Source organism: Protomyctophum bolini (genome assembly GCF_963924005.1).
Source record: "Protomyctophum bolini genome assembly, chromosome: 14".
Taxonomy (NCBI): Eukaryota; Metazoa; Chordata; class Actinopteri; order Myctophiformes; family Myctophidae; genus Protomyctophum; species Protomyctophum bolini.
This window is the reverse complement of record NC_137875.1, coordinates 5,857,219-5,871,146: the sequence shown is the minus strand read 5'-3', so window position 1 is coordinate 5,871,146 and position 13,928 is coordinate 5,857,219. Positions and strand designations below refer to the sequence as shown.

The 13,928-nt window shown below is 42.8% G+C and overlaps 1 protein-coding gene across 1 annotated transcript in view; it reads right to left on the bottom strand.

Moving 5' to 3' along the window:
* Positions 1-13,928, bottom strand: part of egln1a (egl-9 family hypoxia-inducible factor 1a) — a 28,583-nt gene that overhangs the window by 1,950 nt on the left and 12,705 nt on the right. The window contains 1 exon segment of the mRNA XM_080782327.1: positions 9,479-9,598. Coding sequence (XP_080638453.1) covers positions 9,479-9,598 — 120 coding nt within the window.

Here is a 13,928-nt window from a genome sequence, read left to right as displayed (position 1 = left end):
AACCCATTTTGAACTGAGGACGATCCTACAAAAGTCGTCTAAATCTTGACAGTTTTCTGAAAAACCTCATGTTTCTATGTCAGTGGTACTCAAAGTTATTCATTGTCAAGGACCCGAAAAATGAAATTGGCCAATTTCAACCTGGCATCCTGCCTTATCTTGCGTATTTCATCATAGGTGAAGACAGGCAATATCACAAAAATAGCTAATCTACAAGCTTGCAACACGCTGTGAGCTTCTAGAATAGACTATTTTCTTACATTGCCTGCTTAAAAGGACCACTTCATCCATTTTCAACTAATCTTCATATAATTGGTCCTCTCCTCACTAATGCTCATTAAAACCCATTTTGGGGCGTGAACCCCTTTTGGTGTTAACATGATGTTATGCTTTAGCTATTGAAAAATAGCAGGTCTACAAGCTCGTATCGCACCAACGAGTGGCACGGCGATACAAGCTTGTAGGTCTGCTATTTTTGAAAAATCGAAGAATAACTGACATAGAAACATATCTTTTTTAGAAAACTGTCAGTGTGCCGTGTAGAAGACATTTTTTGAATCTGATCTCAGGTCAAAATGGGTTAACATTATTTTCCTACCCCGTCTGTCTCAGAGGAGGGCTGTGGACAGGTTCAGAATTCTGCCTACTTCATGACAATCAAGCTAACAGAAATGGCAGACTTTCTATTCCTTTAAAGTTAGCATGCTATAATAGAAGCCATTGTTCTTGCTTAAAGTGCAAGACCACATTGTTTGTGTTTATTTTTACGTAATAAAAGTGACTTTGAGAGCTGTTTCAACGAGGAGCATATTTTGAATTATCAATTTCTAATCACTGGGGCAATTTTTCTTGTCCACATAGTTACATCATGACAAGGTAACTACACAACTCAAACCTCTAGCAAAGTGGTCTTGCACTTTAAATATTATTAGTGCGACGCGTTTTGAGCTTGTAGAACAGCTATTTATTTTGCTATATTTGAATTGAAATCCTGATTTTATTTTTTAATTGGAATCTTTTATTTAATTTCAAATGCATTTAGTTATAGATATGTTAACTTTATGAACTAAATACAAATACAGACATTAACATTGTAATACTAATAATTAGCTGAAATGCATAATATATCAATGTGTGGACCGCATTATGTGATGGTGGAGGATGCGGATGTGGCCTCCGGGCCGCCAGTTGCCCATGTGTGCATTTAGATGGAGCTATTCAAGTGCACCATACCATACGTTAGGAGGACTGCTGAGTGATAATAACTCAGAGATGACAATGTTAGGGAAAAGGGCTTTGTCCAGCTCTCCAAAGGCTAGGGGGGGAAAACTCAGGATAGGAAGCAGCGACAGGGAATGGCTTTCCTGTACAGGGATGGTTAGAATAACCCACAGGAAAAATGTGCTGGCTGGATAAAGGACCTGGGGAGTGAAAAAGCAGATTGCGGCAAGTATGACTGTTCAACTTTCACACAGCTGATATGATAGGCCCTCCTCTCTCTTCACACGCACACCGGCTTTAGCTGGGCGAACGAAGACATATTTTAATAACCTCAGCATCGGAGAAGAACTTACCCAACCTGTGCGCTGGAGGGAGATAGATCTTTCAAGAGTACCATTGATGTTACAATAACGTATTATGAAACTGCACAAATTCTCAATAAGAATGCAGCACTCAAACGCACTGCTCAAATGGTGCTTTTTTTTCTTTTTTTTTGGTATTCAGACAGCCAGCAATGAGTAAAAAGCTCCCAAAAAAATTGTCTCTGTGACACACCTAGGGACCGCAATCTGCATTCAAAGATGTTCCTAGAAGCTTTGTCATTGGTCGATTTGCCTGTCTACTTCCCGATTGGTTATTGTCATTTCGACCAATGACAAAGCTTCTAGGAAAATCTTCGAACGCAACCCTAGATGTGTTGGGAGCGTTTTACTCATTGCTGGCTGTGAATACAAAAAAGGTCATCCAAATTTTGACATATTATTGCTTGTAGCAGCTTTAAGCTAATTTGTTGTAATCGTGGGTGGCCCTACATAACATATACAGTAATATAATTATGTATTATATTGTCAATATAATTTGTACAAAAAAAAAGTTACATTTTCGCCTATGTGTGCAGGCCTTTTCAGGCACATATACGGTATATACATTTTATCTCAGGCTTCTGCATGGGCACCCTCAGTTGTTCAGGACCCCAGTTGTGAAGTTGTGTCTACTGTGGAGTTTCACATGCAGCTACAGACAAACAGCTACAGACAAACAGCAGGACCAGAATGTGTTCTGGAGGAATTATGTTCCGTACCAACCCTGTCTGTTTGTATGTTCCATACCAACCCTGTCGGTTTGTACAACTATCAACGTTCTATAAAATCCATAAATGCCACCATCGCTGTCATCTTTGAGTCCAAGCTCCCTGACCAGAGCCCTGGCCTGGGCATATAGAATCATAACTTAAGCACAGACAAGCCTGAAGCCTCCATTAACCCTTGAACGACACTTGACGGAATGAATCAATAAGGCTACTATTTTTTATATTATTATAATATAATAATATTGACAATCAAATTAAACTCATATTCAATCATATATCAATTTAAGATGATCAAGCAGGGCCCTGTAGCAATGCGCTCTCTGCCATCCAACTGCATTATACATATTGGTGCTCCTTACATTTTGGTGGGTGCTCCTATACATTTTTTCAGGTGCTCCTAAATTTTTAACTTGGTACTAGTAGCAACAGTGCTCCAAAGTACAAAAAGGTCCATTTTGAGACCGAGTCAATAGATATAATTCTATTCCTAATCGTATTGGTCACAATCTTCAATCTTAGTCGTATAGTCTGTCCTGCATGGATTTGGAGCAAACCCAGAATGGTTTTTGGCCAGCTGGCCATCCCATGACCTTGACCATCAGCAATCAGTTGAATGACCTTGCTGTGGAATGCCTACAATAATGAATAAACACAATCCCAGGAAGTGGCGTTCATTTAAACCCAATACACAGTACCGACGTGCATAGTCTAAATACCACCAAACACACCAACTGCACACAAACAAACTACACAAAGTCTACATTTGAAATGGCATACAGTACTGGGATTGCATACAAATTCTGTTATCAGTCAAAATCTAAATAGTGAGGCAATTGCACATTCCAAAGCAATGTCATTCTGATTCTCTGACAGCGAGTTCAGTATCCAGGCAACCTAGTTCTATAAACAAAAACAAAGAAAAACTGAAACTCTCCAGAGTCTCCACACCAAATAGCCAATCACTCACACACACACACACACACACACACACACACACACACACACACACACACACACACACACACACACACACACACACACGTACGTCATAACAAAGCAAAGAAGGTAGTGAAACTAATTCAGTTCCCTCTATAAAAAGGCAGACTTGTGTACGCTAATAACCTTTACTGCACCTGTGACACCAAACACAAGACAGAGGACAGGAGCCAATAGGTGGCTTTCTGGCCTCCCTGACTAGGTTATGGCTTCATATGTGCATAATGTGTCTAGACTGAGATCAACTTGTTTAGCAATTTTCTGATGTGGTGACGGTCTAGTAGAGAATACTGATATAGCCTGTGCTCCAAAACATATTTAACTTACTTTAGTAGTGTGCTCCAAATATAATATCGACTAATCTAATATACGGCAACCTTCCCCGTGTTTCTTCACTAGTCCGATCCAGAAGAACACAGTTTGCCTGCCACTGCATACAGAGCTGATCATGAGTGTAAAGTTGGCCGAGTGGCCAAGGCTCAAAAAAGGGACAGACTCCAGCAATACCTCTTAGGGTGTTTTATTTTCCCAGGTTGCAGTGTATTTACAGTAGAAACACCGGTCTAACAAACAAAAGAAACACTGAAGACTAAACTTACAAAAGACAGAGAATTACTTGAAAGCAAATTAGGAAAACCAAACCCGGAACTGGAGAAACTATCAGGCTAAAACCCTTCCATCAAGGGCCCCCTAGCAGCTCTCCCTGGGTGTTACCTTCTGGTTGCCCCCTAGCAGCTCTCCCTGGGTGTTACCTTCTGGTTGCCCCCTAGCAGCTCTCCCTGGGTGTTACCTTCTGGTTGCCCCCTAGCAGCTCTCCCTGGGTGTTACCTTCTGGTTGCCTCAAGCCAAACTGAACTGACTCACTGCCCCTGCAGCCTCCCTCTTATACTAGGCAAGACTATACCAAGGAACAGCTCTGTAATTGGTAACACATTTAGCTCAACATCTGGCTAACTACGGCCCATGAGTTAACTTACACAATTACCTAGGTGTACTAAACCAATTCAAATACATTACATGCGCGGCGATGCGCCACAACATCAAGCTAAATAGAAAGCATAACACAAGAGCTCTTGTAACCCAGTACCCATTGTTGTGGACAGACAAGTTGTGGACAAGTTCCAAAGTTGCAGTCAGTGTTTTACTGTTTGGATGAGGCAAGATGCCATGTACTTATTGGCCAGTTTGGGACACAAACAACAATATGTGACTAAAAAAAACGTTACAGATATCATGATATATCGTTCATGAATTCTCTTGCAATATATTGTATATCGTGATTCGTAATATATCGAATACCGTGACATTATTGTTATCGAGGACCTAATATCGCCACAGAATAGATATCGTATTGTTGAGGTGCCCATTAACGCCCCACTCCTACCTCGGAGCACACTTCTTATTTTTTTTTAATATATTTTTTATCCCACGATTTTGTAACCCATTTTTCACCCCTGTGTCAATCATCTAATGTGATCCTGGGCTCTACACACCCTCCACCAACCTAGTCCCCCATATATGGGGGACAAGGGGAGAGCACACTTCTTAGCCAATCGGAATGGAATATGAGAAATGTGACAGATACATAATTTTAGTACAGTAGTAGCAAAACAGGCCCGTTATCACGACACCACGGTGAGATCACAAAACGACGGTGAAACAGCCTCGCTGCGCACCCGGTGTGTGTTGGGCTCTACAAGCTCGTAGTGCGCCACTCGGTGGCGCACTACGAGCTTGTAGATCTGCTATTCATCATCAATGTACTTAAAGTGAAAGTACTCATATTGCAGAATGTCCCATTCCGCAAGTTCAAAATGTGTACAAAATCTATTGAAAATAGATCTACAAGCTTGCGACGCATTGTGAGCTTGCAGATCGGCTATTTTCAAATGGCCAAAATGTATAGGGTTGAAGTGGTTACTGCATGTTTTCTAATCTAGAAGTAAAAAATATTGGAAATTGGAAAGTAAAGTACAAATACCTGAAAATTGTACTTAAGTACAGTACTTTAAGTAAAAGTACTTAGTTACTTTCCACCACTGCATGCAGTTGAATAGCGGACTGGGATCGCCTGGGGCCGTGAATGGGAGGGAGGGGTCGGGAGGGAGTGAGCTGAAGGACTTCAGTGCATTGTGCTTTACACATGTTGTGCAAACACAATGCAAGGAATGAGTGCATTCGCCATTTATCTGAAGGAAGCCTGATCTAACCACTCTTAGATTTTCTCCAGTTTATTCCTGAGTTTAAGTTTTGTTGTTTGGGATTTTACTGTTTTCCCCTTTAAATAAGAAAAGCCGCCAGGCTCTTCTAATGGTCAAGGTGTCCCTGTCCTATGTTTATCTTTAGTTTCCTGGGCCCGGTATCTAATGGCCCATTTGGTGGTCACGGTGGCGAGGGTGGGCTTGGGGAAGTGAGTGAGAGGGGACAGTGTCACGGTGGCGAGGGGGGGGGGGGGGGGGGGGGGGATGGGAAGCGCAAGTACCACTGAAGTCACACTTATTTATTTTTTTCAACATTTTTATCCCATGATTTTGTAACCCATTTTTCACCCACGTGTCAATCATCTAATGTGATCCTAGGCTCTACACACCCTCCGCCAACCTAGTCCCCATATATGGGGGACAAGGGGAGAGCAGCGGACTTGAACTCATGCTTCCTTCATGCCTGAGTGTCCAAGTTGCTCCTTTACACCTGACAGGGGGGAGTTTCCCTGGTTGGACGTAGCGCGTGGAAGGAACACATTATTCCAACCAGTTCCTTTCCCCTCCATCAGGCGCCCCGGCTGGCCAGGGGGAGGCAGTTTAGAGACCAGGATTACTGCATGTTTTTTGTGAGGTTATAAAAATGCAAAACTGGATCTCTGCAAAAAGCTACACATTGATTAATTGATCTCGCCTTAATTCTTGGAATTCTCAGAGATGATTCCTATAATGACCATCCTCCTCTGTAAATGCACCACACACACACACACACACACACACACACACACACACACACACAATCTTCCACAGAGGCAAAAAAAGTGTTTCCTGTAATTAGATAATTCCCTAAGCAGGTCTGGAGGTCGAGTATTATATCTGACGGACGGGGGGGCTGCAGTCAGACACAGCAATCCCTCCCATACCTACGTGCCTTTTTTCCTGTCACTACTGGCCTCTCAGACAAACACTCAACACAATTGTTCCATTTTTACAGTTGTTGGTTTTGTTTTTAAGACGTTGGTTCTTTGCTTAAGTGGAGCATCCTGTTTTCCGTCAAAACGTCCACTCAGCCGGTGACCTCTGACTCCAAAAGGCTACAGGAATTTGGTGTCTTAATGCAAGATATAGCAAACACTTCTGTTAGGGCTGCAACTATCCATTCTTTGCTAAAAGATTCTATTGATTACTTCTTTGATTTATCGAATAATTAAGTTTTTTTTCCTAATTAACAAAAAAAAGTCTAACAAAACAGAAACTTTAAAAAAAAAAATGAATTACTAATTGACTAGCCTTATTTAATTGCAAAGTGTGGTGAGCTGGGAATCGTCAGGGGGAAAAAAAGATAAATGTAAACATTTCGATTAGTATTTTTGTCTTTATAATAAAATCGGTTAGTTCGATTACCTGTTGCAATTTGCACCCCTCCTCTACTATTCTGGTGACAGCCTCCATTTTAACCCATTTTGGGTGGTACCCTTTTGGTGTTAGCATTATGCGTTATGCTTTAGCTATTGAAAAATAGCAGATCTACAAGCTCATAGCGTAGAAAACTGTCAGGATGTAGAAGACATTTTTTAGAATCTGATCTCAGGTCAAAATGAGAATAACAGAAGACCTATGGTGTGGGGGACTTGCATCTCGATAGGCTTGCCTTCATAATAACACTTTCCCCTGTGGGTCAGAGTGTTTATTTTGACCTGCTTGGGAGCACCGGAATGATGCACAATAAAATGTGTATCAAAACTGATTACATCTGTTTTCTTTGCTCACTACACGCTTCTGAAGACGAAGATTTGAATACCAGTGACTAAACAAAAAAATATATTCTTGAACATCAGATGTTTCTACTGGACTGTAAATCCAGAAAAAGGGATTGTTTTGTATGTGAGAAAAGAAGAAAAACATAATATCATAAAAGGTTTAAGCAATCGTTTATGTACCGGTATGTCCTTTTAGTGATGGTTTCTCTTTCTTCTGACATGATCTGAATTCTTGGTGTGGTAAAATCAAGCATGTGTCTGTCTGTGGTATACTGTCTTAACCCATTTAGTCCTGACGTTGACATTTTTTTAATGTCTTTTTTTCTGTGGTTCTCAATATTTCATGTCAAGAACCCCAAAGATTATGTGTAATTGGCCGCCGACCCCCATCTGAAAGTATGTTGTTTCAGGGACACTCCCTAGAAGCAAAGATTTGAGTTAAAAACGTTCACTCTGAAAGAATATCTATTCTATTGGTTTGTGCCACATTTTCACGATTAAAAGAAAATAGCAGACCTACTGTGGCGCGCTGTGAGCTTGTAGATCTGCTATTTTTCAATAGCTAAATAATGTTTAAAAAAACCACGGTTCCCGTTCAGAATGGGTTTAAGACTGTGTCGGATTAATGACAATAGATGTACAAGTAGAGGTTCCATTTACAAATCTTTTACAAATGTTTGCTTATGACATTCCGAAAAGGTTGAAACTTGGGGTGCAGGTCTTTTTTCCGACAGCATATTGATCCGAAACCTCAATCCTAACCTAACCCTAACCGCAAGCACGGGAGCAGCGCATGTCGGACCATCGCTTTTTCGCATCGCAGCGAATGTCCCCCCCGCTGCGGATCGGATCGTTGCCCCGTCGGCTAGAATGCTGTCGGAAAAAAGGCCGCCTCCCGAAACTTGAAAGTGTTTTTTGCAAATGCCAACAATGTGCTCGGGCAGCATATTTGCACGCCTAATGAAGTTGCACGGCAAACATCTCATTAATTAACCTGAGCGCGCCTCCGTGACATTGACTGGCGGAGGGAGGATGAGCGATGTGAAAGAAAAAAAACAGTTCTTTCTGTTGCTATACAAGCAAGGCTTGGATTAGCAGGATGATAGGATCCCTGTGTTTTAATGGGATTATATCAGAAGGGACAGTGGCCGAGCCGCACGTACTGTCTGACTCCACTTCATCCATTATGGTGGAATTGTGTAGGATGGACCTGGCGAGTTAGACTCATTTAAACCAATCGGATTTCAATCTCAATGTGGCACAGACACTCAAGTCTGTGCCACATTGAGATTTGTGACATGTGACATGACTCATTTAAACGGATCAGATTCCAATCTGGATGTGGCTCAGATCTGATTGACTGATCTGGATTTGTGTGCCAGTGTAAATGGGTCCTACGGTCTCAGAGCCCAAAGTACAGGTCATGTTCTATACTTTCCCAAAGGTCATGACCATTTGCCCCGATATGTACTTTTTCCATTATGAAATAATAGGTTAAAAAATGCTTGTTAAATCTTATCGATAACTTCCGAGTGGCAACAGTCACTTGGAAAAAAAACAGGATGACTGAAACTGCCAGTTGTAAAAAGGTTGCATTGTTCTTCAGATATGATTATGAATAGCTAATAATATTTAACCCATTCTGGGCGGGAACCCCTTTTGGTGTTTTAAAGCATTATGTTATACTTTAGCTATTGAAAAATAGCAGATCTACAAGCTCACTCGGTGCCGCGCTATGAACTCATATTTTTGAAGAATTGTGAAAATGTGCCTCAAATCTTTGAATATAAATTATGACAGAGTGAACATTTTAACTCGAATCTTTGCTTCTCTGGGGGAGGTCTCCTGGAACAACATATTTTCAGATGGGGGGGCGGCGGCATATTACATATAATTTTTGGTGTCCTTGACATGAAATATTGAGAACCACTGATATAGAAACATGAGTTTTTTCCAGAAAAAGAATAATAATAATAATAATTAATTAATTTCGACGTCAGGCCTAAAATGGGTTTTAATGAAGACAGAATGCACTACTTGCAGCCGGGCAACCTGAAAGCAAACTTGCCCCGAACGTTTTATTAACTTTTTCCACGGGCACTGACTCGGGCACCCGTTAGCATTAACCCCTGCACTCCATAGCGGACCGACACAATTACATTTTGAGGAGGATTATTTCCCCCTCCTGCACCATCCATCCATCCACATACCTTGGCATCCCAGTCTTTATTCAGGTAGTATATGCATGTGACGCATCGTCCGTCTCCGTTGGGGTTATCCACGTGACGCACGTACCCGGTCCCGTTCCCAGGGTAACACGCGACCATCGCCTGGGAAAAAAAACAGAAAAAAGAAACAACCCGTGTTTAGAAAAGGATGTTCACTGAAGCACGTAATTACATTTACTGGAATTGGGAGAAACTTGTGATGTTCCGCCCGGTATGTGTGAAATCAATCAACTTGGTTCAGCAAGATGCAGAACTACCAGAACTAGAGTTGTTCTGATACCACCGATACTGGTATCGGCTACTCGGGCCGATATACCACCCTCAAGTACTCGTACTCAGAACCGGCCCTGATACTTTGACCCGAGTACCTAAAACATTCAATTGACACTAGGCTGCAAGAAATTCAACGGGAGCAAGTCTGACCCAACAGTAACACTGCAGCAAATCACCAAAAATCCATCTGCATCTATGAGAAGAGAAGGGGGTTAAAAAAAGGACTCATATCGTTACTCGGTATCGGCGAGTACTACAAAGTAAGTAGGGGTGTTTTAGTTTTTTTGTGTTTGTTACATTTACAGGAGTTTTCACTACATGGTGTTTGTGATATGAAATGTAAGCTTACCCTAATCACAGTAAACATCATGTCTTCAGTCATTCTCAAGTTACTGTAGTATATAGTCACTTCAGTTCAAGACTGGAGTAGATTGTGATGAAATCCTATGTATTGAATCGAGAATCATTTTGAATAGAGAATCGTTTTAAATCTGGAAAAAAAAATGCTTTTGAATGAATAAATAAAAATCGTTTTTTCATTGAGAATCGAGTGGAATTTTTTTATCGAATCGTGACCCCAAGAATCGAATCGAATCGTCGGACAACCAAAGATTCACAGCCCTAGTGTCGGGGCAACTCTAAACAGAACCGCATGGAAGATGGATGGAAATATCGATGCAGAACACGAGGACGTGCACGAGTCAGTCAGTCAGTTGGACCCGGAGGCAAAGACAATGGATTATCAACACGCACAAGGACGGTTGCCGTCTGTCACCAGGAGGCTCAGTTACAAACCGGGCCACTATGTTATAAACTCTGAAACAGCGGGAAAATAAACCGGAGACATGTGGTGCATGTCAACTTCCCCTCGTAGTTTCCTGCTCTAATAAGCTAATACATGATCTGCTTGGGTGTTGGCACTGAACCCAGTCAACCCAAGCAAGGCCCTGTTAAACCTGTGGTGTAAACAGTGAGTGGGTGCACGGCAACATGCACTGTCACAGACAGACCACCTTCCCTTTATGGTTCCCTGTTTGTCTTGGCACGACAGCCTTGTGGACTGTCACCAGGGCTCTGGGTCCGAGTCCACTTCAATTCGGCATAGAGTAGCGCAAACATCGCTCACTCTCTGCTGATTTCTGATCGTCTGCACCTTTGTTAAATTGACACACACACACGCACACATGTACACACACACACACACACACACACACACACAGTCCTCTCTCTCTCTCTCTGTCGCTCTAAGTAATTAGTCTCATGTCGCGCAGCTGCGCATAGTTTCTCCCGGCGGATCCTGCCGGGAGCTGCCTATGCCATAGAAACTAAGCATAGGTGAGTTCCAGGCTAGAGAAGGAGTGAACACGCCTATATTCTCACCTTAATTCCATGACATTGAATGTAAGGTGCCTCTGCCATGTTATGCCATGCTGTACTTTGCTGATTAAACAGTTAAACACCAAGGAACATCTCATCTGCTCCGTCTGCCGTGTCACCCTTATCTCCGGGGCTCTCCCACCAGATACCACACCTGTCTCTAATAAGCTAATACATGATCTGCTTGGGTGTTGTTGGCACTGACTGAACCCAGTCAACCGCCAAGCCCCTGTTAAACCTGTGGTGTAAACAGTGAGTGGGTGCACTGTCACAGACAGACCACCTTCCGTTTGACACAATAAAGTGTACAGGGTTTAAACATTCCCAAAGCAAGTCTATTTTCTGACTGGAGCACCCAGGGTTCCATTTTTGAGTGGTGCAACCACTCCAAGGAACAGCAATGTCCGTGTTCACCATATATGTGTTCACCTATGTGTCCGTGTGACGTTAATGAGCACCACGATGCATTGTGAGCTTGTAGATCTGCCGTTTTTCACAATATTTGGCCAAAAGTGCCCTCTTACGGGATTTCAGCCCCTGCCACTGTTTGTAACACTCTCTGCATGTCAGTTCAGCCCCCATATACCAAGTCATAATGATAAACAAAGGGCGAGTTCTCCCACATTCTTCCAGGCACTTGGATCCACAAAACCATAGCAAGGTTATTATAAATACATGTAGTACTGCAGACTAAATACATGCAGCACTGCAGACTAAACGTCTTCGTCGTCCTGGACCAAAGTCAGAATCAATCTGATTGACCACCATTTGCCAGAGTTGTACGTCAACAAATCACGAAGCGGTCCAATTTCTGGCAATTTGTTTAGCTGCAATCCTGCAGGTAGCAAAGGCGGTATTATCATGACATTATGTATGACAACATGTATAAGTTATAAACATTAACACAGCCTTTATATATAGATAGCACCACTTCTCGTTTCTTTGTCCCAGTTAGCGGTTTTGCTTTTCTTATTTAACATAAAAAATATTTCACCTATAAGTACTGTATGAAAGGCACTGTGCAAATAAAGTTTAATATTCAATAATAATAATAATATATGATATTCATCAGTGTTTATTCTTTTATTCTTTTTGGGATTTTTGCTATTTTTGTGGCGCTAGACGGGCTTGAATTATATTATTAATATTACGGATTGTTTATTAATATCAACATTCCTTTGTTGGGGGTATCGTCGTTACATTTTTAAAGTGTCAAATTCCACAATTCTCTTTGCATCTTTCCGTCAAATCAAGTGTTATCACCGGAATGCATAGTATCAGCAGATTCAGCACTGTGTCAAACAAACAAAACAAACCCCCCCAAAAAAACTACTTCCCACATCCAGTTTGGGTGCGAGTCACGCTTCAGTGAAAATGCATGACAAACTACTCCATGAAGCACGTCTCTCACACACACACACACACACACACACACACACACACACACACACACACACAGAGAGAGAGAGAGAGAGAGAGAGAGGTGTGTCCATACGTACTGTGCTTGCGTGTGAGCGAGCGAGAGAGAAAGGCAGAGGCACTGACAGAGAAAAGGGAAGAGGTTGGGCGGAGAGCAGAAGACAGTCAACAGATGTAAACTTTGACTCCTGGCCTCTCTCCAGAGGCAGCAGTAATCTTAATGGTCTTGCTACGTGCAGAGCGTGAGGGTTGGTTGGCCAATAGTCTGCTTAGCGACGCCCCCCCCCCCCTCACTGCTCAGCTCATATAATGTGTAAATATATGCGTCTTGGCCATGCAGGAAGAGCGTGTTCGTGCAGACGTGATGCGAGAGCAGGGTGTAATGGCCAAAGGTGTGAGTTCGCTGATACTTGGCACAGCACCGGACGGAGGCAGCAACATCCCCTGGTCTTAACGCGGAGCGGGGCCGGGCTTAAACCATTACAGGAAGCACTCCGGCACATGCTTAATTATGGACCTGTGTGGGGGTGTGCCAAGTAGGGGGCTGTGCTAGAATACGGTTGCCAAACTCGACTGTCTGATGAAAAGCACCGGTGGGTATATGGACGTCATAGACACGAGTGCAGGGAAACCTCACCTTACAAATCTGCTTAAAACAAAACCTAACTAGCTTCAAGTGATAAGCATTTACTAAATCCAGTTTTTGACTTTTTCTGCCTTTATTGATAGATTGATAGTAGACTGACAGGAAATGGGGAGAGAGAGATGGGGGGGAAGACACGCGGCACACCGTCAGGCTGGCTCAGAAGCCTGGGTGCCCAGACGGTTGAGCTAACCGCCCCAGGCCCAGTTTAGATCATTATAGGTGCCCAGACGGTTGAGCTAACCGTCAGGCTGGCTCAGCAGCCTAGGTGCCCAGACGGGTGCGCTAACCGCCCCCCCAGGCCCAGTTTAGATCATTTCTGTGTCAGGCACTAATCAAGTGTTGAACTCCTGTCTACCTTTCATGTGATCCAGTCCCTGACCTCCCGTTAGACAACAACAGAGTTAACTCAGACATGAACTCAGAGACCTTCTGAACACACGGACCGACTGCCAACAAACAACGTATGTCTACGTGTTACGCAATCTCCTCCTGTCCACTGCGTGACCGCTGTGGTGTGGACGTCTGGTGTTTTCAGTGATTACGATAGACTAGACTGTACACAACCACTGGTACGTGTACCTGTGCTGGTACGCGGGACATGTCTCACTGTGCATCACCAGGATCAATGATATGGTCAATGACCGTCATATAACTTTATGTAGTGATATGATAATATAGCAGCGGGTTAGGCTACTTGAGGCCAGTCAACTGTCTTCC